The 27,079-nt window shown below is 37.2% G+C and overlaps 4 protein-coding genes across 7 annotated transcripts in view; 1 reads left to right on the top strand and 3 right to left on the bottom strand.

The window, feature by feature from the left end:
• LOC124634468 (PHD finger protein rhinoceros) overlaps positions 1-2,064 on the bottom strand; it is a 32,808-nt gene extending 30,744 nt beyond the window's left edge. For all 4 annotated transcript variants that reach the window (XM_047170065.1, XM_047170066.1, XM_047170067.1 and 1 more), the window contains exon 1: positions 785-2,064. In XM_047170065.1, the coding sequence (XP_047026021.1) occupies positions 785-1,629 (845 nt within the window). In that variant the 5' untranslated portion in view covers positions 1,630-2,064. The remainder of the gene's footprint in view (positions 1-784) is intronic.
• Positions 2,065-5,334: 3,270 nt separating this feature from the next.
• LOC124634636 (protamine-like) lies at positions 5,335-8,430 on the top strand. Its single transcript, XM_047170291.1, has 5 exons — positions 5,335-5,462; positions 6,282-6,401; positions 6,770-6,829; positions 7,582-7,747; positions 8,218-8,430. The coding sequence occupies exons 1-5, from the start codon at positions 5,335-5,337 to the stop codon at positions 8,374-8,376; spliced, it is 633 nt and encodes a 210-aa protein (XP_047026247.1). The 3' UTR covers positions 8,377-8,430.
• Positions 8,431-9,188: 758 nt separating this feature from the next.
• Positions 9,189-26,866, bottom strand: LOC124634640 (iodotyrosine deiodinase 1). Its single transcript, XM_047170295.1, has 4 exons — positions 26,632-26,866; positions 18,134-18,358; positions 10,445-10,761; positions 9,189-9,523 (listed from the first exon to the last, which is right to left on the bottom strand). Exons 1-4 carry the CDS (start codon positions 26,804-26,806, stop codon positions 9,341-9,343), a joined length of 900 nt encoding a protein of 299 aa, XP_047026251.1. The 5' UTR covers positions 26,807-26,866; the 3' UTR covers positions 9,189-9,340.
• Positions 12,505-13,967, bottom strand: LOC124634639 (alpha-1,6-mannosyl-glycoprotein 2-beta-N-acetylglucosaminyltransferase-like). The gene has a single exon (XM_047170294.1). It carries the CDS (start codon positions 13,753-13,755, stop codon positions 12,505-12,507), a length of 1,251 nt encoding a protein of 416 aa, XP_047026250.1. The 5' UTR covers positions 13,756-13,967.
• Positions 26,867-27,079: the final 213 nt, after the last annotated feature.

Here is a 27,079-nt window from a genome sequence, read left to right as displayed (position 1 = left end):
TGAAATTAGTACGTTTAAACAAGGTCTTCAGCTATACAAAATTTAAGTAGTTAATTAAATTTTTAATGTGTACGATAAAAGAATCAGGGAATAAATCCTCTTAAATTGAAAGCCAACTGCGCTTGTTCAATTTGTTTATGCGTTTTCTGTTTGTAAGTTGAGACTTTCCAAGTGTAGTTACTTTTCAAATACATCATTTGTTTTATTTTTTTGTCGTTTTATTATACCCCTTAATTTTAAGTAGCAATCTAGCCACTCAACTGTAGCCAGTTAAATGAAACTCTAAGCAAATCACATGAACATCCTTTCATATTTCCGCCTCGTATATCATTATATCATTTCTCGCATCAGATAAATCTTCGCCATTAATCACTTTCACTCATTCTCGCAAAAAATCTCTATTCATATATCATTCACAAATTATTCATCTAAGTGGTCAATGATATTTTTATCATGAACCTAGCTTTTTCTCTATTAAGATCTGTTTGGGCCGGCTTCCAGTCTTAACAAGATGTAGCTAAATACCAATTTATTTCATGTTGCCTTCCGAACAATCGTCGTTTCATGGCAATACGGTTATACATCCACGAGTCAATTACTTCAGGCTTTGCTTAACCTTATGGATGTTGTTTATTGAAATATCTGAAAGTCTTTTTGCTAAAAAGATCTAACTTCAATAGAGCTCATTATACCATTAGGATATTACCTCACTTAAAAATAAATCAGCAGGTTTCACTACATAGCTACTCCTGATTATTGGGGCATCAAATTATATCATATTTACCTAAACGCAGCTTTCACTCTCGTCCATTTTGAGACCTTGGATTTCTCCACCTCCTTCATGAAAATTCCCTCAGACCTTCTCCGTAAAGGAGTGCCAGGAGCCACGTCACTCTCATCTCCTCCAGCAGACCGTGACCTCTGCTTCCTCAAGAGTGAACCTCCGAACCTTGCATGACCTTTCCACTTTGAACCTGACCTCTTCATACTTCTGTTACCCATCATCACAGAATCAAAGAGGATTTGTCCATATTCACACTCGAATTCAGCATCCAAAGCCTCGTTAATAAGTTCCAATTCCTTAGTCTCCGATTTCAACCTTTCATTTTCACCGTCTATTTTCTTATGTGCACTGTGGAGCCTTTTCAAATGATTAACGTCTTTTAACCTTTTTAAAAGACGTGTGTTATATTCTTTGAGGGTCACAAACTGGTCTAATAGTTCCAGTAGTTTTTCTAACTGATCTAAAGCTTCGACCGTGTCCTTCGTTCTTTGCGCCACTTCTTTGCCTCTCTTAGAAATAGCATCATTCTGGTCTCTTAGCCTTTGCAGCATCGATTCACATATTGTTTCAGGATCTGTTACTTCTCCATCGTTAAGGGACCAGTATTCTTCAGGAGGTGAAGGTCCTGCTGTACATGGGGATGAACCTTCAGCATCTGAAGGGGTTTGAGGGGATTTGACCGACAAAGAAGCAGGGGGTTCCCCTCTGCGCCTCTTGTGTAAAGACGTGCCGCTCGGGGGCAACTCGGCCAAATCTTTCGGCTCTTTTCGTTCAACTTTGCCATTCTTCTCTTCTTCTGCGTGACCGACGTCTGTGACGTCACTGTTCTCTTTCAGTGACGTCATACTGCAGCCGCAGAGTGTCGGTTTGTGTCTGGACTATTTATAAATGAAAATAAAAACACGTGCATCGTCCGGTGGCGCGGCACGACATCTTATAACGGAATGCATTTTGATACAATCGTGATTTCTATTGGTACTCTCTCTTATACGTCCACTGTTATTTAGGCACGAATAGGGTTATCACTTTACACTGTACATACGTTCATATCACTGCACACTTTTACTAACACACTTCAGTAAACAATTTTAAAGCTTTTAACATATTTTAAATTATTTAAATATTACATAAACAAAATTAAAAACTAATGCTAATGTTATATGTATTGGGTGTATTTTTGCATCAATTATGTATTGAAATAATTAAAAACTGATAATATTTAATTGATGGTTAGCGCCGCCCAACGCGTATGCGCACGTACGGCGGGCGGGCGGCCGCGCACTGCCGAACTTCGTCGGCCGGCGGCGGAAACGCCCGAAAGTTTCCGAACACGTATTTTTAACTTGAACATTCCGTACATTGTAGTCGTGGGAAAATGTTCTTTGTTGCAACGGATTAAGGTTTAATTGTTATGTAAAATGTAATTTTGTTGTAATAATACATTCTTAATGCTAACACGTTGCTTCCGAGCGGTGAGCCCATTAACCCATTTATGAAAAAAGGGACTAAAAATCTCGTTTTCTTGACTTGTATGCGATTTAGCGGCTGATTTTTAAATGGCCGAAGTTTTAAGAACACGGCTCGTGAAAAATGTAAGAAATTTAATGAGAACATTTATCAAGTTGTTCTTTTCTTAGTAAATCAAAATATTAGTAATCAATAGTCAAAATAATCGTAGTTATTATGTTTGCTTTACATACCTAGTCTTTTCCTTAATACATTGAAAATCAGCTAGGTAGTGTAAGAATGTTGAATTAGAATCACCTATTACGAAAAACATGTTTTCACCTATTTAAATGTACCCAACTAGCACACTAGTGGAAATAGCAGCCTATTTTGCAACTGTTAGCTGTATAGTAGTGCTTTAGGGGTTCCGAAAGTAACTTTAAGTTCTACTATTGCTTCCGTAGCTGCTCATAGCTGTAAATATCACTTAAGGCAGCAGAAACTGAACCAAATGCAACTCTAGGTTTTACAAGAGATCATTCTACAACCCATTTGCAGCCTACATCTTTAAAACAGAGTTCAAACAATTATGTTAAAGGTTAAAGCTGCTAAAAAGTTTCTATTACCGCTGATGTACGCGTTAGAACTGCATAAAGACTCTAATTGTAGACTTTTTAACGGAACTGTATACAAGATATATTTATCACTTTTCTGCCACTAAAGGTTCCATTGCAGAAGTGATTTGTTCTTTTGTGCAGACTTAAGTAGGAATTTGATCCTCTGTTCTACTTGTAGCCGCATTAAGGCTCCACAATAGAAGCAGCAGGTTAATAGACATTGCCTGCTCATTTGGATACATTCTTTTATTTTGTTCACAAACACAAGCAAGGGTCCCGTAGATTTTGTTTTCTCAATTACTGATAACGAATCAGTTACAGAGGAAAAATAATGTTTGTTTTGAAGTAAAAAAAAACTTATAACAGAAAATATGTATTTATTCAAGAATATAAAAAAAATCAGTAGCTCCATTTATTTACTCTCAAGTATAGTGAAACACTCCGTTTTTCCCATTTAGATGGACAGATGCAAAGTTCTTGTTTATTTTGTTGTGCATTATAAGTTTGAATTATTTTGAACGGTACTCTGAAAACAAGGTAACACATAGTACTTAAGTGTTAAACAATTAACAATAATATATCATCGTATTATAGAGTTTCCAATGACTTCTACGGATCTCTAAACAAGTAGCCATTAATAGTGTGGTTTGATATCTGCAGTACCACAGTGCAGACTTGAACTGCAATAGAGGTACAAATATTACTTGGACCTTCAGAAGAGTGAAACTTAGCGCTATGACGCGCAGGGAGGAGTTTTTAAGGTTGAAGTTGCAACTTAAAGCTGCTTTCAATGGACGCCATGTTTTTAGATAATTATTTATTAGTAATCGAGAAATTTATAGGTTTTTATCGCGTTTGTAGTAAAATGTATCTAAATATCGAATAAGCAACCTACTAAAAACGAATGTAGTCCAGTATGTAATTTCAATATCGTGTAGGTATGTGATACAAAAATATTTGTATAATAATAATTTATATATTTTACGATATTCTGAGGTAATTATTGAGGCGCGTTAAAAATACTTCAACAATATCAAATATATTCACGATAAACTGATCTGCGTTTGTAGCTACTTACCATATAATACAAAATATAGCTCAAAAGCACTTACCTTCACTTAATATTTATTTGTATTCAGTAATGTCTGACTCAGGAACAACAAATATATTTTATAAATGAGAGACAAGGTGAACGATCAGTGACGTTTTTTTTCATTCAGCTAAAGTCATTCAATCAATCATCGCCATAAGAGCTTTAGTATGGTGTTAATTATTAGTTGGCGCTCCTGTATCGCCTTTATGCCTCTACTATGAAGTTCTAATGGAACTATAGACTGCAAAAAGTTGTGCCCCTTTGGCTGCAAAGCTGCTGCATAAGGTCTGTAGAGCACGCTCTGGCGCTTCAGCTTGGCACCTTTAGTAATAATCGGATTGGCTCTAAAGCTCTTAAGCAACAGTTTTGTGCTACTTGGGGTAGTCTCCCTAAAGCTGCTAATAAAACCTCCCGAACCATAAAAAAGGAAAAATTACAAACACCTGATTTGAGAACCTCCTTCTTTTTGAAAAAAAGAAAAATCTTTTTTATTTTGGTCTCACCATGTAGGTTTGACAACAAATCAAAGAGTTTAACATAGGAAAACTGGCATAAAAACATGATTTCGCTATCAGTGACAGATATTCATAAACAGAAGAATGGTGTTCAGTTGAAACAAAGAAATTTCCTGTAATGTCACGCACTTATTAAAATTGTTAAAAATTTAAAAATCTTTGGAAATTATTTTTGGAGAAATTTTCATTTTAAAGTTCTGATAAGAATGTGCTGGCGGCGAGCAACAAAAACGTGGTATTTATTATTCAGTTTTAACATGAATTATGGAAGTTACAAGTGGTACCATAGAAGTGGGAAACATACCTAAGATCTTGACTGTTATAGCTTAGTATAGTTGTAATCCACTGACCAATTCAATTGTGTTTCTAATGATGGCGTATAAGGCTGTAGTGAGTTAAATAAATGTGATTAAGGATCAAATGCCTTGGACAGAATGACATCCCACTGTCAATTTTGCAAGTCCTTGCAAAATCAAGTAATAGCTTTTTGTGATGGCCTGGTGATGGTACCTATATTGAGCCGTGTTGGACAGGGGAAACAAACATACCAAACTTAAGACCCAATGACCAGACAATTTGATGAGGACATCATTATGATAAACAGTGCACACCAGTCTTTACCTTCCATGATTTCTCGTATATTATATTAATTTAGTTTATTTTCAGTGTGTTTCTCAGAAAGCTGAATAAATATTTCCAGTGTGGTTTTTTCTATCAGCAAAGCGAAGAGACAAAAGTGACAGTTATTCGTTGACTTACCCATTTTGAAAAGAGAAATAAATGCTAGGATCTATCGATATCCAGTGAATTATACTACTATTCCAAGACTAATTGTTGTAATTGTTATCCAGGTGACCAGAACAGGGGAGCCGCGGTGCGATGGAGCCCGACGATGAGAAAAAAAAGAAGTTAAACGATGACGTAGTGGTTTTTATGCGCAAACGCAGCGAAACTGAAGCGCCGCGATATACCGCCCGACTGAAAACCTACGTCGATTTCCAACAAAAGTTAGTATTATGGTCGAGACAAGACTTATCAATCTATCCTTTTACCCAGCTATGTTGGGTCGGCTTCCAGTCTCAGTAGAACCAGATGCAGCTGAGTACCAGTGTTTTACAAAAAGCGACTGTCAATCTGACCTATTTAACTATGCACTCATCAGTTACTCATGACAGGTGTAAAAGCTGAATACCAGCGTCAGGTATTCTACCTGACACATGCTGAGCTGGACTCCCATTCAGTGCAAACTTAAGACTGCACCGCGCCGTTAATTTCTGTTCACATTTTGTTTTTCTTTTTACCAACTTTTTGTTCTATTTTATAACTTGTTGTGTCTTGTTATTTGTTTGCGCTGAATAAAAGTTTTATCTATCTATCTTATCCCAATTATATGTCCAAATTCCATGTTTTATCCTTTCACACTCTTCTGTCTGCCGTCATCTTATAAGTGACAATATTTCTAGCCATATCACCTTTTATACATTCCATCCATCGTTTCTTTGTTCGTCCTCTTCTACTTTGTCCGTCCATGTTCATGCCCAGGACCTTCCCATATATCATGACAGCCGGTTTCTACGCAGCTTTTCTGCTACCGGTGCCAATTTCAAACTTATTCTTGCCTACATACTCATTCCTCACTCTATCCATTTGTTTTACACCACACATTCCTCTTTACATTCTTATCACCTGTTCAGCGCGTTCGCTTCAAATTATTATACAGCACATCGAACTTACCCTTCTTCGAGTCCTACTTAGGCTTTAACACCTACCAAAAGTCAATTAGCAAAGCATATTAGCTCTTAATATTGCTATAACAATTTGTTTAGGCGTCGGAGAGCAGCGGCCGCGCGTCGCCACTCTGAACACGGCCATCACGAAAAGAAAAGCAACTCAACCACTAAAAAGAAAACTGATGGCGACCTAAAAGATAAAGCTCCGGACAAGCAGTGAGTTCCATTATTTACCACAAGTGAACACATAAACATCTCGAGGAAACCTGGACTAGTCTGAAATCACCAACCTGCATTGAGCAAGCGTGGTGACTAACGCTCAATCCTTCTCCGTGTGACAGGAGGCCTGTGCCCAGCAGTGGGACGATAAAAAGGCTGAAACTACTAGCTATATAAACTGCCCATCTGACCCACGTCCCGAGAGAAACTAAGATTACTTACCGTTTTCGGATCGAAAATTTACATAATATAATGTATCCCAAACTGTTCATTTCCTTCAACTGTATAAAGCGTGATTGAGAAGCTTTTGTCATCTTTGAAGTGATACATAGTCGCAACAAAATGTAGTTATTTACTGAGTGTAGGTACCTCTTTACTTCTTGCAGAGAACATATCGGGGATGATGAAGACGGCATGAGCAGGAGGTAACTACTGCTAAAACATTTAACACATTTCCAAATTTTACTGTTGTTTTCCATGGCATCCACTTTTGGAGCCACGATCAGATCCAACAAAGGTCTAGAAGTAATTTTAATTCTAGCAGGTAATTATTTCCCTAATTAATTGGCAACGGATACCATTGTTGGCGCAATAATTTCAATTAAGGATTTTTTACTTTCATCTATCTGAACTTAGATTAGTAGAGCTCATGGTTCAGTCTCCTATCCACACCGCAGAATGCATCACCAACGAACAATTTTGGGCAAAATTCTTTAATGATTGCGACTATTATTCTTTACTTTTTGTTATCGAATGTTGCCCACTATTATTGTAGTTTCTCCACAATAAGTAACTGCGGTGTGGATGCACCGTGAGAAGTGATCCTGTTTGCCAATCCTGTACCTGAAGAGGCCTGTCCAGTTTTGTCAACCATTAACTCACATCCTCCTCCGCTTTCCTTGAATTCTCTCATAAAAGGCCTCACCGGCCATCAGACTACACCCGTTCAAACGTCAAACTTTGCTCATCTTTTGAGCATACCCCTGAACGCTAATGGTGACCGCATACTTGTCAGACTCGATCACGGCGCAGGAATCGAATTCTTTACATTAAATCGCTTGAAACCTTATGAACGATATGACATTGGACAGAATGGCATTCCTTCACCGCGGTCGAGTCCGACAAGTGTGCGTTCACCACAATAGACGCGGCGGAGGACTTGTGTTATATTATGTAGTGATGATGAGTGTTACATGTTCGAAAGTCGTCGTGGCGGCAAGTACGTGCACCGAGCTCGTTCATACTCCCGGTCGGCGTCCATCGACCCGGACGATCCGTCTGACCGAGGGTGCCGCAGAAAGAAGAAAAAGAAGAAGTGCCGTCGTCGTCGTCGTCGCTCTTGTGTAAGTTATCCACTTTATTGCTGCTTTAGCCATAACATCTTACCTTTCTGCAATCTGATCACTACAGGTTAGGTCAGACAAGCAGTCGCTCTATATACAGCAATGGCACTTAGCTAAATTCCTTTACACAAGCCGATCCTGACAGTTGGGTAAAAGCTATGCAAGTGGTGATGATACTATACAATACCCCTTGGTAAGACTGATTGTCAAACTTTCTGGTTTCTGACTACCAGTAAAGACTGTCAAAGATGTTCAAATGGAATCACTATGAGATTTCACGTTCTGTTTTCCAAGTTAAAACTGTTGTTGTCTGAGTAAGAGTGCTTAATTGTAAACACATAGGAAGTGGTGAAGAGTGGGCGTTTTGGGGGCTGTCTTTTGTAAATTTGACGTTCGAAAAGTGCTGATTTTCAGCTTACTTTGAATAAATGACTTTTGATTTTGATTTTGACATAAGTTTCTTTTTGTAGAAGAAGAAGAAGCGCCGTAAGAGTTGTCGTCGTAAGCGACGTCGCAGCTGCAAACGCAAGCGACGCCGCAGCTGCAGCCGCAAGCGCCGTCGCTCATGCAAACGCAAGAAGAAACGTTGTGGCCGCCGCCGCAGCCGTCGCAAACGCCGCCGCTGCTGATCATGCAACTGTGCCCGTTAGGCCTGTGAAGGTTAAATTCTCCGTGCTGTTTGTGTTCACCCTATTATACATATCTTTTTTTATTAACGATAGTTTTGTGGTTTTATTTCAACCGTTCAGTCTAGTGTCGTTAACGCCCATGATGACCAAAATGACGAGCGGCGTGTCATAATGTCTCCTATGAAAGCCATTGCCATTTGCGGGTATTCGGGGGACGAGGAACGTTGCTGGCTAGGCTCTCATACGCCTTCCGGTACCGCTCTTTTGTTTTAAATCACATCACCCACTGACCTCTATATTTACCACTGGACAGGCTGTTGTCAACGTGCTTTCGTGCCCGTTTGATAATCGCCATTTTGGCGCTGTTAGATGTAGCGATTGTCCGTGGTACTAAAATTATTTTACAGTGAACCAATGAACAAACACTTCTCTCAGAGCCATTTGAAATTATACGTCAAAATTAGTTCTGTGGACACTCGCTTAGACGATATTGGCGCTTCAAATGGGCACAAAAAAATTGCTGTCAAACGTACGGAACAGCCGGTCCAGTGGTAAATATAGAGGTCAGTGACATCACCAATCAAGACCGATCTTTGACAGATATTTTAAGGCCTTATGAGTTCACGATCAGTTTCATTACGCTCACGGTTCGTAGTTAACCTAGAAGAAACCTTCCTACTATGGCTTACACGCTCATCTTTCCTTCCTCCGTGTTATCATTCTAAATTAATTGTTTTGCATTAAAAACAGTCTCCCAATATGAAAGGTTTGATTGTTTGCTAATCTCATTAGCGATAAATAATACAACTTTATAACAATTCTCAATTCTATTTCAAATAGAAAACATCCTTAGGGCCGGCGCAGACACAGCAACAAGCAGTTCTCGACATGTAGCCCTATCTGCACCGATCATAATGTATCAAGTAACTCAAAAATATATACAAGAATATCACAAATCAGCCTTTCAGATCTTCACCATGATTTCTTCTAGAGTCTTCCGTTGGAGATCAGGCACGGTGGTGTCCTCATGGGGTCTGACTACTGGTAGGAGAAGCTCCAGCCTCTCATTGAGGGGTCTGGACAGCAGGTCCCGGAGACGGGCGTTGCAGTTTAAAGGAGTTGAAGTTAGGGCTACTAGGCCACAGTACTGAAATATAAAAAGAAATATATGAATTAAGAGATCAGTGAAGAGTTGGACACAATGCCATGGGAATATGGTGTTCTAGTAGTTACATATGCAGATGTAGAAAGTATTTTCAGTAAATCAGTCAAGGTACCATGATTGAAGACTATCAGAAACGTTTGTTGCCCGTGGTACTAACAATAGTACTACCAGTAGTACCACGGGCAAATTTTTCTTCCCGTAGTACTACCAAGCGGTCTGGTGGTACCACGGGCAAGAAAAAACTACCCGTGGTACTACTGTCAATATTTTAGGTTTTTTTCAACCCTTTTGTTGTCACAGTTGATATTGTCATCCTAGAAAGAGAATTGAAATATATATTTTTTAATGTGGATATATTTTGGTACCATTTCGTAAATAGATCTGAATATGATAAGATCTAACCAGTGGTTTGCATTTGAAATGCAAATAAAATGCAAAACAACTTTAAACAAATTAAACGACGTGATTATTGCTTATTTGAAAACGAGGCCAATATAGCAATTGCCATTTACGCGAGAGATAATAAAATATTTTTCTAGGTTGAACTTTATTTGCCTACATCAACAGTCAAGGTTAATAATGACGAATATCTGCTAGATAATCAACAGCCAAAAATAAATGCTTTGATCTGTTATTTATTGCATGTTTACAATAAACTAGCCCATGAAAACACAACTGAATATATGGCGTGATTCTAACTGTTAAATGCTGTGGATTAGAATAGCTACCATGTATTTCTTCAAATTATTTTAAGCTTCCATCAGAGATTTCACCGGCATCCCATGGGAATTACTCCACGCACCCAGATAAAAAGTATAGAGCTACAGCCTTCCTCGATATTAAATCATCTTCTCAGCCAGCTAGAGGAGAAAAAACGTTAATTAGGTATATAAATCTACTCACATGAATAGCAGCCAACAAAATCCCAGCAGCGATCGCAGTACTGATTTCACTATAATAATGCATCCTCTTCTTCCCATCTTCTCTCCAGGAGTGCGTCTGTCGGAACACCAACACCAGCGCTGGTGCATCAGACAGATATGGCTTCAGTGGCTTCGTGGCAAATGGCTTTAAGTCCGTCACCCATTGTCTGGACATTCTCTTATTGTAGTTCAACTCTTCTTCCTCTTCTACTATCTCTCTTATGGCTGCTTTCATCTCCTGGTCTTGGACGACGACGAATGTCCAGGGTTCTGTGTGAGCCCCTGATGGAGAAGTACCTGGAATAGATGAATTGGTTCTTTGAATAGCTAATTTTGGTACCTGTTATTGATTTTTTATATTCTTGTAAAACTTTTTTATCTCTGGTAGCACCATTATCATCCTTCTTAATCAGTATCTACAACTTTGACATGATTGTGACATTAATTTTTCAATCTGATTTGTTGTAATTTTACTTTGAAATTGTTTGTATTTTAACAAAAATGAGGAAAATACTACATTCGCTACGTTTCTACTTTTTATTATTTTTAATGATTGCATCCATGGTTATTTATGCAGTTTACCAGCATGTCTTGTATATTAAAAAAGAACGACAAGATTTCCTTCAGAACTTTCACAGTGATGACGATGAAGATGAAAAACTGGAAAAAGGAGGGAAGCTGTTCAGAAATAAGAGAATGTATTTACGGAAAATTTATAAAATCAAAACGCAAATAAAATGGTTTAATACTAGGCAAGTGGTCAACAACAATGAGCTAGGGCCAATCGACAATCAGACTTATGTCATCGTAATACAGTGCCATTCAAATATATATCTATTGCAGCAGCTCTTGAGTTCTTTACGAAGGGCTTTTTTCATTAATACAGCTCTTATCATTTTCTCACACGATCACTACAGTTATAAAATGAACCAGCTCATTAAAACTGTTAATTTTGCCAAGTATATGCAAATTTTCTATCCATATTCTATGCAGCTGCATCCAAACGCTTTTCCTGGAGCTGAACCAAAGTCTTGCATCGAAGGTTTCCCTTGTGTGAAGGCTGACTACAGGGATCCTGAGGCAGCACAGTCGAAGCACCATTGGTGGTGGCAAGCCAACCAAATCTTTGACCATCTACGTATTTTGCAGAACTATACACAACCAATTTTATTTCTTGAAGAAAACAATTATGTGACTGAAGATGTTTTGGTTGTGTACAGGCTGCTAATATACACGAGGGATATACACTGTCCGTTTTGTGAAATGATAAGCTTGGCGGCACATGATCCTGACCTGCCTAGATACAGAAGAAGAAGGACTATCGTTGCTATGGAAGTTTGGAAGAACTCGATGCCTAGAACTGCTATTGCATTCGACAGGAAGATCTGGCACAACATAAAGATTTGGAAAGAGATGTTCTGTTATTACAATGATTCAAATTGGGATCAGTCGTTAAAACATGTCGGTGCTGAGAAATGGGATGGTAACATTTATTTAACAGCTATAGATGGTCCTAGAGTATTTCGTATTGAAGAATGTGCTCCTAAAGACCCTGCTTGCAAGTTGCAAAACAAAGTAGAAGACGTGAAGAAATTCATAAAACATATTAAGAAGCAGTTGTACCCTTTGAGTATCAAAATTAAAGTGACGGCTGAAGAAGACCTTAATTGCACTGCATCTGGTTACTGGACTGATGTTAGAGATCATGAGCTTTGTATGCAGTTTGCTAATGGGAGTATATGGTACTGACATCTACGTGGTTTAATTTTGTAACTGGTTTTGAGAATAAATATATCACATGATTATGTACTATGTTGTCTTTATCATTGTTCATATATACTCCTTAAAATAGATCTTCAAAGATTATATGCAGGTCTGCGTTTTTTTTATATATTATATATTTCATAGTAAAATGTAGACGTGCTTAAGACAACTATGCAATTATACTATTGGCAGTACGGAATAAAACATTATATTTAGGTATATCAGTTTGTAATTGACATAGTTTTTACAAAATCAAAAACATCACAAACAGACAATTTAATACCACACACTGTGTTCTGTGAAATACATACATAGTTCACGATCTCTTATATCTCCAAATAATCCTGCAGCAGTACCATTAAATTCCTCTTCTCTGTTAACCACCATGATTATACCCCATGGGTATAGTTTTCTCAAGACTATATTAATAAACTTTTCCACTTCTGCAACTTTGTATTCCATTTTGCATCCAACATCTTTTTCATCACACTTGTCAAGATGAAATACTCTTGTACCAGCTATAGCTGTTAAATAAACATTACCTTCCCATTTCTTAATACCAACATGTCTGAAGGAATTGTCCCAGTTGTAGTCATCATGATAACAGAACTCTCTGCTGTTTGCTTTCAAAGCATTCCAGATCTGCCTGTTAAAGGCTATACCTGATCGGGAAAGAGTATTTGTCCAAACTTCAACTGTTATCATAGTTTTCTTTTCGTATTTAGATATTTCAGGCTCATGAGCCCCTAAACTTAATACCTCACAAAACGGACAATGTAAATATCTAGCCTGTTTTATAAGTTTGTATGCGTATATAAAATCTTCGGTTACGTAATCGCCTTCTTCAAGAAATAAAATAGTGCTGTTAAAACCCTTTGTGACTTCCATGTTGTCAAAGACCTGATTAACTCCCCACCACCAGTGATGCTTGGCTTGGGCTGCCTCAGGGTCTCTCAGTTTGGACTTCTTGCAAACATACCCTTCATTGCAAAACTGTTCATCATTTCCAGGGAACACATGAGGGTGCAATTGTATAGAATAAGGAAAGAAAATTTGTATGTACTTCGCAAAATTAATATTTCTGATGATTGTGTTGATTTCATGACTAAAGTAGTCATGCGAGAAGATAAGCAATGCTCTTCTGATTCCGTTGGCAACTTTTAAGGATAATAAAAGCTGTTGGAGGTAGTACACATTTGAGTGAACTTGTATAACTATGATATACGTATCGTTCCCGATAGGCCCCAACCTTTGATTATACACAGTTTGTTCACTATTTATCTTCCTAATCTGAGCTTTCATTTTGAGTATGTTTTGCATAGTATGTCGTTTTATTCTGAACCTTTCTTGTACATAATCAGAATACGTGATATTATCACAACCGTCGTCATTGAAGTTGTGTAGAAGATCTTTCCGCTGCCTTTTGACGAATTTTACTTGTTGGTAAATTCCATAGCATATTGTAGACATAACGACAACGAATATAATGATGAACATACGGACAAAATGTTCCGGATTTAAACTCATGGTCCCCGATAATTTAACAATAACATATAATTTTGAAAATAAATACTGTAAGTTTAGAAATTCATTAAATTAAATAAATAAATTACATAGCTGATATCGTAACATAATCTGCCATAAATGAGAATGTCATTCTCGATGAGATGACAACTGATGATAAAAAAGGACGCATTCTAAAAAACTAGCCAAACTTCTTGTCTAAAAGTTGATGTAACAGGTAAGCTTTTTATGTTAATTTGTTTTGCATCAGAAACTGAAAATGATTAACATAGTTTGACGATAGGTATTGAATTCCTAAAACATATAAACCTATGTTAAACATGTATTTCTTTATTCTTTTAAATCAAAGCGTGAAAGACCTCATGCCTTAGGGTGCGTCCACATCTGGCGAATGCGCCGCGAATGCGCAGCACGCGAGCCGATCGCGAGCTGTCCGCGAGCTGCGCGCGTGCAGTCACTGCAATAGTTCGGTGCGCCTCTTTAGCGCAACTCACGCAAGGCTCGTATAGAGCGCGCGAGCGGCGCGCGATCTGCGCGCAATCAGTTCTCGCCCTTACAGTTCCGTATATTGGCTCAGTACTATCGAAGATGGCAGACGTCGCGCGCCGCCTGCGCGCCGCTCGCGTGCGGCGCTTAGGTCGCGCGCGAGCTGCGCGCGGGCGGCGCAGAAGCGGCGCACGAACAAAAATGCACGCGCGCAGCTCGCGGACAGCTCGCGATCGGCTCGCGTGCTGCACATTCGGGGCGCATTCGCCAGATGTGGACGCACCCTAAATCATCGTCTGAAGTCAACGTCTGCCAGGTCATTAACCTCATCTCAGAAATGCAAATGAAACATAAAAAGTTACAGTAACAAAACATGCAAATATAATTTCATAACAAAGTAAAAAATACAGTTTAGTACCAAAGGCTTTGCTTAGTGTAATGCATGCAGAGTTCTTGATCCCTCACGTCAAGCCAACCTCCTGAAGGCTCAGTCTCATTAAACACTTCTTCTTTCTTCAACTTGATTAGTATACCCGTTGGAAATAACTCTCGAGATATGCTTGCAATGATCTTTTTTACATCAGCCAGCGATTTGCAATCATCCCCTATAGCTCTACATTTGTCAATACTAAATACTCTAGGACCATGATTTGCTAGCACATACATATTTTTATTCCATTTTCTATTCCTTAAATTTCTCAAAGACTTGTCCCAGCGTGCGTCGTTGTGATAGCAAAAATCTTTGCTCCAGGATTTGATGGCTTTCCAAGTTTCTCTATTGAAAGCCAAACCGGATTTTTGCATATTTTCAGTCCAAACTTCTATAAGAATCGTGTCCTGTACGTTGCGATACTGGTAAGGACCAGTATACTTGTGAGCAGCCAAACTCAAAAATTCACAATATTCACATTTTGAGGTTTGAACTTTTCTCAGCAATCTGTACGTGTACAAGAAGTCTGGAGTGACATAATCGCCTTCTTCAAGGAATAAGATGTCTTCATTTAAGTTATTCGTGATAGCCATGCTGTCGAAAACTTGGTTTGCTAACCACCACCAATGGTGTTTGGCTTGGGCAGCTTTAGCATTTCTCGCGATAGAATTCTTGCAGACTTTACCCTCGGTGCAAAGTTTGAAATCTTCCCCAGGAAAATCGTTTGGGTACAACTGTATCGAATATGGATAGAAAATCTGTATATACTTGGCAAAGCGGACATTCCTGACTATTTCATTGATTTTTTCGTCCCAATAATCATGAGAGAAGATGAGTAGACTATTTCGTATCCCTCTGGCGTTTTTTAAGGATTCCAGCAATTGTTTAAATTTGAATATATTTGAATGCACTTGTATCACTATAATGTTGGAATGGTAGTTGAAAGGACCCAAAACCCAATTATAAACAGCCTGATTTAGGTTGATACGTTTTATTTGAGCTTTTATATCATCTTCGGTAACAGTAGTTTGTCCTACATCTGTTTTCGGTTCTAGAGTAGGCTTAGTTCCATAATCTGCGATATCCAAGTCGATTGTTATTGCTTGACTACTTCTTTTATGCTTGATTGACAATACTTGTTGATATACTGCACATAATAAAGCTAATAAAATTACTATCAAAATCAACCGGTAAATATGAACTAAGTTGATTCGGATCAAATTCATGATTTCTTCTCATATAACTATAAAAGTATTCAAATTCTTTATTTTCAGAGTCACATTGCAAACAATTTTCACTTTATGTCACCAGTCGACAATATCATCGATGTCATTAATAGTATAGACATTAATTCTTCTACAAATAGTATTATTCAAATAGTTTCACTACTTATGAATGAATAATATTGCCAGGGTATTCCCTGGCGTTTTTACTACAAAAGTGGGACAGTGAGAAAAAAAATAAGTATCGTACATCAAATGAATATTTCTTGTTAAAATGGTGTCATCTTTCTACATAGTTAACACAATCTTTATTGAATTGGCCCTTGACCGTATTAATTAAAAAGTAAATAAATACACAGGCGCCGATAAGACTTATCTCTGTTACCTTTCTCAGATTTTGCTTTCTTAAACTTTTCTTATCAATGCAGTAGCTGGTTATAACAGATAAATATATCTTTTCTGTTTTCTACAATTTATTAGTTTTGCCACCACAAAGTGGATCTCTGAGGATGGAAGGCGACCGAGAGGGAGACCAAGGAAACGCTGGAGAGAAGACTTGGACAGCTTCCTCTCGGACTGGCCACAAACAGCGACGGTAACGGATAATTTGTTTTAAAATCTTTTGCAGTGGGACAGTACATACAAACTAATGAATTATAGTATAAAGACTAACACCATCAACTCCGTTAACAATATTTGGGAAATTCTTGTTTTTATCATTTTCAGTTTCGTGGTTTTTATCACCGTCATTACTATCTATTTGCTTTGATATTATGATAAGCATAACGTTTGTTCCTTTATTTGGAGGCCAGTAGCAGAATGCTAATACACGCGTATATACTAGTTAATCTAATTTGTGACTTGTTGTGATAACCTTTTGTCTTTAGAAATGCGCAGTTAGATCTTAAAATATGACAACAAAGATTCAAATGTGGCCTCAGACTTGTCACTCAGATTTATTACATCATCCTCCGAGCCTTTTTCCCAACTATGTTGGGGTCGGCCTCCAGTCTAGCCGAATGTAGCTGAGTACCAGTGCTTTACAAGGAGTGACTGCCTATCTGACCCCCTTAAGTTGAGGGGTCCCAATACCTCTTGGTTAGACTGGTGTCAGACTTACTGGCTTCTGACTACCCGTAACGACTGCCAAGGATGTTCAATGATAGCCGGGACTTAGGGCCAGGCCACAACAGTGCGTTGCGGCGTCGCATCGCAAAAACAACATTGCACAGCTATGCGATTAATATGATATGCGTCGTTGATTTTTGCGATGCGACGCCGCAACGCACTGTTGTGGCCTGGCCCTTACACTTTAACGTGCCATCCAAAACACAGTCATTTGTGTCCAAGTTATACTTAGAGAGTACATACAAACTCAGATTTACTACTATCACAATTAATTTCCACTACTATAACAATGTGATGAAATGCTCTTGGTTGTGTGAACTATGTTACTTTTTGTCTTAAACACTGTAACGATTGCCTGGACTCGGGTCTTTCAAATCTGAATGAAATAATGTCATTATGAAAAATATCACCTACCAATGGAAAGACTATGCTTTGCATAGTTTATCCTTCTAGAACCACGAGTTTACCACATTACGAAACTTGCGTAAATAAACATTTATTATATCTATAACCTTTTGGATATCATACGTACGATATTACGCAAAACCAAGAAAACTCGGAGCCCTATAGACTAGTAGTACAAGTTTCACTCTTACATTTTTATGCAGTCCTGGTATTTCTCGTCTAGATTAGAAAGCTAGAAAATATTAGGTATGTGGTTACTTTCTATAAATGCTTTTAAGGAGATTTATATGTAATTATAAAGGCCGGATAAAAAGTACCTAACTCACTATGAAAGTGATTAATAAATTGAAAATTATGTTCTGCTGAGGAAAAGTTGCAAAAATATATATGTACTGTATCGCATAGGTAAGTTTAAAATAGAACAGGTGTGTAGTTGCCAATGATAATAGAAGCAGGAAAAAAGCAAGTTATGCCTTTGTTTTGCAAAAGAAGTTCTCTAGGAATTCTGAACTATTTCTTTCACATGAGATTCATGGAAGGTCCTATAAAAATGTTACTTTCACGTACCCCCTAAGCTACATACAAAGAACTACATCCGGTTAGACTGGAAGCCGACCCCAACATAGTTGAGAAAAAGGCTCGGAGGTTGATGAATGACGTAGACCCCCTAAGAAGACTACTTATTTTTGAAAATTTATAATATCCTTACCAGCAGTTTTAATAAGATTATCCAACACCTCTTGAGGGATGGGCTCCGAGCTGAAAGACCTCACGGTCCTTCTCTCTGCCATCAGCTCATAGTATTCCCGGGACCTCGTGAGGATCTCATCATCAGACCTCCTGGGAGGCCTGTAGGGGATGTGAGCAGTGTCTTCCGGGATCGATGGCACCAGAAGATCGGGGTCATCGTCCCCATCATCTTGGAAATCTCGAGCTGGAAATTTTTAAAAATAGATTTGAGATTTTTTGATTTCTCTGCTTTGTTAAGGTCAACGTTGTCCTGATTTGCATTATTTCTTCCTATATGTATTAATTGTATGCTAACTAATTGATAGTTGTTTTTAAAAGATTTGGCATTTTTGCGCCAAATATTAATGTTAAGTATTATGAAAGTACGCAGCAAAAATTTAGCGTAGATGCTGGTTATTAAAAACCAGTTTAAAACGGGACCCCATTGTTTTCGCTCCTCTATCCGTCCGTCCGTCCGTCTGTCACCAAGCTGTATTTCATGAACCGTGATAGTTAGAGAATTTTCACAGATGATGTATTTCTGTTACCGCTATAACAACAAATACTGAAAACTAGAATTAAATAAATATTTTGGGGGGCTCCCATACAACAAACGTGATCGTGAACGGATCTTGCGTGGAATAGTTCCCAAGTTTTGAATAATTCCACGAGAAATTGCAGTGGAAGTTAATAAAAGTTATTTTTTTTTTCAATACAAGTTTCGGTCAAGACCACTTTTAGGATAGATAGGTATAAGTTCTCATTCATTAAAAATATGTTATCACTATTTCGGTTCAATTCAATTTATTAATAACCGCAACATGAAAATAATTGCTAGTTTATATAAACTGGTACAAAAATAACTCCACTGCGGTTAACCGCGCAGTTTCTGAGAAAGTAGCGTCTGTTATACAAACGAACATCTGTTTAATGTGCTGTAGTTATAGTGAATACGCCCACTATTGTTAGTTAATTGTAATTAAAATTATTTACTCCTTTGTAATTTATTTTACTGCTGAATATATAGCGGATTTTACTGGTTAACGTATACCGATTTCAACCTTTATTTTGTTACCTAGGTACTATTATTTATCTACCTAAGTAATATGAGCATCTTTGGCAGTCACTACGGGTATTCAGGAGCCAGAAAGTCTAACTAGGTGTGTTGGGTTGCCCGGGTAACTGGGTTGAGGAGGTCTGATAATCTCAGTAAAACACTGGTAAGTACTCTGCTGCATCCGATTAGACTGGAAGCTGACCCTATATCATAGTTGGGAAAGGGCTAGACAGATTATGGCTCTTCAGTAAAACAATTAAAACCGCGGCCCTGGCACGTGCAGGGCTTAAGAAAGTACATGATGGGTTTTAGTCAGTAAGAGTCTGACACTCCCTCACGCTGCACCTACAGCGAGAGGAGTCATTTGATGACATTCCATAAAACCAATTAAAAATACCTCATAATGCAAATATATGCTTATCAATAATGTTAATTTAGTAATTAACTGTTTCCATGTATTTCACTAATTGGACTCTAAATGATTATTTTCACGTTTACTTATCTATCACGCTGCATACGGTTTCAAAGTCCAAGATACTATTCTTGTGGCAGGCAATTATTTTTGAAAAGGTCGACTGACGAAGATATAGGTAATTGGCTGTATTGTTAATGATAACGTTTATTTTAAATTTTATTCAGGTTTATTTAATTAATTGAAATGCGAGTGAAATTGCGGGCGGAAGATAAATAATCATACTAACATTATAATATAAGTGTGTTTGTTCCTCTGTCACGCAAAAATCACTGGATGGATTTTAATGAAACTTTGATGTAGTGTAGCTTATAAATATTCAGAAAAACACATAAGTACGCATTCTAATTTTTATCTAAATACGGAAAGTCGTTTCCTCGGCACGCATATGAAACCACAGAAGAGCTAGTTTTGAACATTTCTGCCTAATCTACGAAGGAAGACAGTCATTATTTCTATATTCATGTAAATGTATTTAAAATAGTCCAATTACACGTTATCAACATTTGTTCAACTACAGTTCATTTAAAATATATTACTGTAATAATTTCCCTTGAAATATATCGTGACTTTGATAACAAATAATGGTCGACATAACTATAATAACATTTCTAGTTATTTATGTATGATATGTTATTTATGTATTACATTGTATCTAATGTACATAGTCTGCGCATAACATTACAATAATTATTGTTTAATATTATAAAGCTGAAGAGTTTGTTTTTATATTTGTTTGAACGTCTAATCTCAGGAACGACTAGAATTTGCCCATTTGAAAAAAAACGTTAATTTTTAGACAGTCCTTTTATAGGTTAATATCATCATCATCATAAGCCTTTTCATAATCCCACTGCCGGGCACAAGCCTCCACTCACACGGAGAAGGATTAAGCGGTAATCACCACGCTTGCTCAATGCGGGTTGGTGGTATAGGTCAGTACCGGATTAATTAGGTACCTATATTAACAGGAGTAGAAAGAAACCAAATCTTTAACTGACCCTGGTTTAAAACATGTATTTGGGTAACCTACTGGCCTACATACATTTCTAACGCAATATGTATATTTGTATAGATAAAAGTGACTGATAACCTTATCAGTCGTTGACTGCACGATGCAAGCGGCAATGACACTTCCTATTTTTAGAGTAGATATAATATCCGGTTTCTATAAAAATAAATTATTAAAGCCATATCCATTGTTTTCTGTAAACACCATATCTTCCACACAAAAAGTTCGTTACTTTAACAGTACGATATTTCCTCAGATCAAAGAATTTCTTTGATCAGAAGTCACTGACAACCAGTCTCACCTATGGGTGTAGAGTTGCCCGGGTAACTGGGTTGAGGAGGTCAGATAGGCAGTCGCTCCATTCATTCATTCGAAGATTAGACTGGAAGCCGACCCCAACATAGTTGATAAAAGGTTGGGCAGATGATGACTCTTCAGCAAAAACAATAGGTAAAAATCAATGTAAAGTTTATATTATATGCTATTTCATATGAAAGAAGATAGGTACCATATTACCATCAGTCATGGCATTCAGTAGTGACCTTGTCCTATAACCATTGGTACCTCATAAATAAATCATGTGTATCGATCTATTTTCCAATGTTTTTAAGTATCATTGGTTAGAAATAAAATTGTAACAGTACAGAACTTGGTTGTAACAAATACGATGAAATGATTTTGTTTTTTATTGGAAAATTGATTTTTCCTTGTCGTCTGTTAATGACGAATTGATTACCTATATGTATTTTAACCCTTCTACAGCTAAATATCTTTGTCTCTATGTCATTCGCGCTTGCACGCCGAAACTACTGAAACGATTTAAAATTTGTTTTACAAGACGAATCTATAAAGTTTGAGAAAGGACTATCTTTTTATCCGGGTGTGAGAAGTTATCTTGGGATCGCGATGGGGTAAACAGCGGAGGAACAGCTTGTAAATACTAAATCGTTATTAAAGTAATAAAATACCTATTGTGAAGTTTTTCACAAACAAGATCCTCTTAATATTCAGAATGAGCACTCCATTTACTTTCAAATCCGTGTCAAGAATAAATGGCTAGCAATTAGATTCACATTTGACTGGTTTTTATGAATAACTGGCGTGTTCTGCCTTGATCTCCAGACTGTGTACATCTTGGAAATACACTGCAATTATGATTATTACGGAATAATAATCTGTTTTTGTTCTAATTGTAATTGTTTTGCGTCAATGACCTCATTTTGTGTAGTTGTTATGTGGCTTTAAATAAATTGTGTGATTATAATAGGTATGTTGTGTTATTTGGTCCTTTGTTATTTGAAAAATAGGTAAGTATTTATAAAACGTCGTGGTGGCCTAGTGGGTAAAGGACCAATCTCTCAAGTATGAGGGCGCGGGTTCGATCCCAGGTCAGGCAAGTACCAATGCGACTTTTCTAAGTCTGTATGTACTTTCTAAGTATATCTTAGACACCATTGGCTGTGTTTCGGATGGCACGTTAAACTGTAGGTCCCGGCTGTCATTGAACATCCTTGGCAGTCGTTACGGGTAGTCAGAAGCCAGTAAGTCTGACACCAGTCTAACCAAGGGGTATCGGGTTGCCCGGGTAACTGGGTTGAGGAGGTCAGATAGGCAGTCGCTTCTTGTAAAGCACTGGTACTCAGCTGAATCCGGTTAGACTGGAAGCCGACCCCAACATGATTGGGAAAAAGGCTCGGAGGATGATTTATAAAACAAAATGGAAATCAAACTGGTCTATAGGTTGTGTTAGAATTTTCGTTACTTAGGTATGAAACTAGAATTTATAGTACTAATATAATCAACAGGACAGTTTTTGTTTGTAGCCTAAAGGCTACCAAACTACTGAGCAGATTTCAAAAGTTCTTTCACTGTTGGCTATATTTTACCCGATACAGGCAGTTGTTCCCACGGGACGTGGGTGAAACCGCGGAAAAACGGTAATAGTAGTATTGTGATGAATAATTATTTATGTTAAATTATGTTACATAATAGTCTTGGCAAAATGTAAAATGTCTCCCTCGCTTTCTGCTCTTCGTTTAAATTATGTTACATAATAGTCTTGGCAAAATGTAAAATGTCTCCCTCGCTTTCTGCTCTTCGTTTAAAAATCCAGATAAGTAAGTTATTATGACCTTTATTTTTAATATTGCCAGGATTCTCGTTAGTTACAATATAATGTAAAATTTATCACAATTCTAGGTCATTTACCGTCTGATTATCTAGTTCATTGCTCAACGAGTAACTTCCTGTCGTCCTCCACATTTGTAATGTTAAAACAATAGATCCAGTTTATTTATATTTTTTGCAGTTTTTTTTTGGAAGGCAAGTTAAAAAAACCGGTCAAGTGCGAGTCGGACTCACGCATGAAAGGTTCCGTGCCATTATTTATAAAATGAGCGAAAAAATCACTTTTGATGTATGGCAGCCCTCCAAAATATTTGTTGTTATAGCGACAACAGAAATTTATACACCATCTGCGAAAATTTCAACTCTCTAACTATCACGGTTCATGAGTTACAGCCTGGTGACAGATGAACGGACGGACGGAGGAGCGAAAACAATATGGGCCCCGTTTTAACCTTTGGGAACGAAACTCTAAAAATTGTGTAATGGTGGTCTGATTAGCTAGAAAGTCTGACAACCTGTCCTGTCAATTGCTATTGGATTGGCCAGGTGGGTTGAGGAGGTCAGGCAGGCAGTTGTTCCTTGTAGAACATTGATGCTCAGCTGCATCCAGTTAGAATGGATGCCGTCTGCAACATAGAAGCTGATGAGAAAAGGCTAGGCAGGTGATGAATTACATTTTCTGCAAAGTCAATCTAATCGTTCTGTGGAGAAAAGAGATTCGTTTGCTACTGAGCCCAATATGTTACAAAATTCAGAACAACCTATACAAAGCCTATTTATGCCATTTAAGCAATTAATGCTAATAGGTCAATTTGTACCGAATTGTCCCAAATAGCGATTGGCAATTAATTGACTATGAACTAGATATTTTGCATACAATGCTATAGTATTTCTATTTGCTCAATTTCCTATTTATTAGCGCATTCATAAAATCTACAGATGAATAAATATTTTTCAGAATAAAATAAATATGTGCCTATTTATAACTAGAGTTAAAGTTATAAAAACTATGTATACTTAATTGATTTACACAAACGCGTAACCATTGATATTTTAATGAAGTAAAATGTATGATGCTGATGTGAGTTTGTTTGTTAATTGAAACGGTTTGGTGAAATAGCTGAATTTATTGCAGTAAAATTTGGCGCGTTAGGTACTGGAGCCCCAAAAAAATAAGCTACCTTTACCTATGTAAATGAGAATAGTACTTAATTCTTATGACATACTAGCCGTTTTTCCGCGGTTTCGCTCGCGTCCCGTGGGAACCACTGCACGTACCGGGGTGAAATAGCGGTCGGTAGTTTCGGATGATACAAACAAAATAAAAATATTTCGTCTTTATGTTAGTATAGATAACTTACTAATATCGTAACGTGACATTGTAATTAAGTATAGCTGCTATTTTTCCTGTCTGAGTTTTTGCCTGGCATATTAATAACTCAATTAACGGTTAATTTCTTTCTTCAGCGTTAACTGTATCTAATATTTTTCTCAGTTTCAGTAGAACAACAGTAAGAAATGCCTGTCTGTGGTGTTATTTAATTCTATACCAATATAGTAAAACTGAAGAGTTTGTTAGTTTGTTTGTAACGCTAAACTCAAGAACTCTGAGTGGATTTGAAAAAAAAATTCTTTGTGTGATAGACCATTTATCGAGGAAGAACATGGTCTTAATTTTCACCGATTGAAACTTCTGACAGAAAAGTTACTTGACCTGAAAAGTTAGTTAAAAAGAAAAGTTAGTTACCTGAGTAAAATCATCTTTGCCTAAAGATCCTACTCTAACTCCTTAATTTTTTTCATATCTTGTCCTTGAGAAAGCTTCAACCGAACCTGCAGTTTAGCCTAAAATGACTCAACAAGGAAAATAAAAAATATACACACAAAAAAGTGGACTATCATCATGATCCTTTAAAATTACTTGAGTACATTACAAATTAGTCGGCCGATATTTTGTTTGGCACTTAGATCTGGAATTTAGCCGTTATCAGACCGACTGAAAACTTTAATTGGCCTGAAAGGCCTATTCAGACCTAAGCGGTATTCGCTACCATCTGCGGCAGAGAAAACCCAGAGGGTATGCGATAATATACTGTTCACACCAAAACGGATTTCGCTATCCTTGTGGGTAGAATAACGCGCGGTAGTCGAGTTTCGCTCAGAGAGGTAAGAAATTTTCGCGGAGTGAGGGGTGGGAAGCATGCCGCTGCTCCCGCGCGGTATGTACTTCTACCCACAGCGGCAGCGAATATCGCTCAGGTTTGAATAGGCCCTTAAGATTTTCTTTAAAACAAATTGCCGTATATCTGGTCAACTGTTGGTCGACTGTTTAATCTGCAGTGTGCGTTTATTCTAAAATGTTTGTCTCTGTGTTAAGAAAACATTAGGCTTTGGGTATAATTTTTATCTGGGTGTGAATGTGGTTTTATGAGGTCATTTTATAAGATTTTAAAACTCTATAAATCTGAGTCTATAAAAATACAAAAATTAATGGAACAACACTTGTTCATCAAACAAATAATCTATTTATTTGCAAATGTATATTCTCTATGTCAAAAGTTAGTATATAAATTATTACGGAGGTTATTACGACATGAATCGAATCAAGATTAATTACTTCGCATTGCAGTTAATTAACATATTTTCCTTTATACCTAAGTAATTGCTTACTTATGCGTTTCCTTGAAGACGTTAGCATAATAATATTGATTCAATCGTCAGCAATTTTTACTTACTGAAAAACTGCATTTAGTTTTTAAAACTTTAATTTTTAAAGAAATTATTCCTTCCTTGCCCGGGAATCGAATATAGGAACGCAGGTTAATTTGTTTAACAAGTCAAAACTATAATTTTCCAATCAATATGGTAGAAGGTCAAAGGGGTCTCAACAATAACAATATTGTCGATAACCTATTTTCCTCGTGTCCTTTTTGATAATAATATTGCGGTTGACACAATTTAATAGACATGTAGCTATAAAAATATCCTCATCTTCCTAGATTTTTCACAACTATGTTGGGGTTAAAATCAAAATAAAAAAATCAAAAGTCATTTAACCTATCTGACCTCCTCAACCCAGTTACCCGGGCAACGCAATACCCCTTGGTAAGGCTGATTGCCAGACCTGGCTTCTGACTACCCGTAACGACTGCCAAAGATGTTCAAATGACAGCCGGGACCCACCAGTTTGGTAAGATTAAAATCGATCTCCACGAAAACCTTTGTTTCTGAGTCTTGGGTTCAAGCACCAATCAAGTTGAATGAATGCATTCCTTTACCACGAATCATTTTATTAGCATCAGAAGAACTTGATCGTGACTAAGATAAGCCGTTAGTATTTCTTTACAATATTTTTTTTTATGTTTATTATTAACAAAAGACCACATTATACCAATACTACGAGAAGGCCAGATACGAACATCTACTTCAAATTAGTATTTTTTGTGTTTGTTAACTTATTAAATTCGACAGTAAGAAGCAAGCTTTTTTTGTAACAGCAGTCATTAATGACTAACAAATACTTAACAGTATGGCTAATGTATGTCCTCAACCTCTTGCAAATACCAACGGTATCATATTTTAATGAATAATATTTTGACCATGGCAACTAGTATAATATTGGGGTCAGAACAGGAAAAATATTTCATCCTGAATGCATTTTCCTCTGACCATTTCAATCAAAGTACCTAAGTTATGTTAAATTATAACTTATTTATTTTCTCCAAACTATGACTCATACTTTTTTCGTTTCCTCGTCTATGGAGGTATCGACAAAAAAAGTAAGTAAAAAAGTTTATCTGTCACTGTCACCTTTCCCGCCATTCCCAGTTCGCGCCAACTTTTCTTTTTTCGAATTCTCACTATAATACTCTTCCAATTTATTCTTATGATACAAAGTAAACGCCACAAAACAAACTATAAGTCCACTGTAAACTATAAAACAGTTTTTTTCTAAAGTCCATATAGCCAACGAAATAATATTCATTTTATTAATTAAACACGAGCACGTGTGTGTTCACTCGCGTCGTGCGCGCTACTAAAGTTTGTTGTCATGTATAATTGTTATGACCAATCGATTTGCTGTTGATAAAGTGATTGTTACTCCAATTTAGACTTTATCTTGATGCGATAAGAGTCACGTGTGGTTTGTTGATTGGCTGTACGTTCTATTTAATGTTGGCAGAGCAGCTTCTTTTTGCCAATAGTGTGTCGTCCTTGATTTTTTCTGGGCAGACACCCGCGAATCTTGCACGCTAGA

This window comes from Helicoverpa zea, chromosome 11 (genome assembly GCF_022581195.2).
Source record: "Helicoverpa zea isolate HzStark_Cry1AcR chromosome 11, ilHelZeax1.1, whole genome shotgun sequence".
Taxonomy (NCBI): Eukaryota; Metazoa; Arthropoda; class Insecta; order Lepidoptera; family Noctuidae; genus Helicoverpa; species Helicoverpa zea.
Note: the sequence above shows the minus strand (reverse complement) of the source record. Positions and strands in the feature narration are given on the sequence as shown.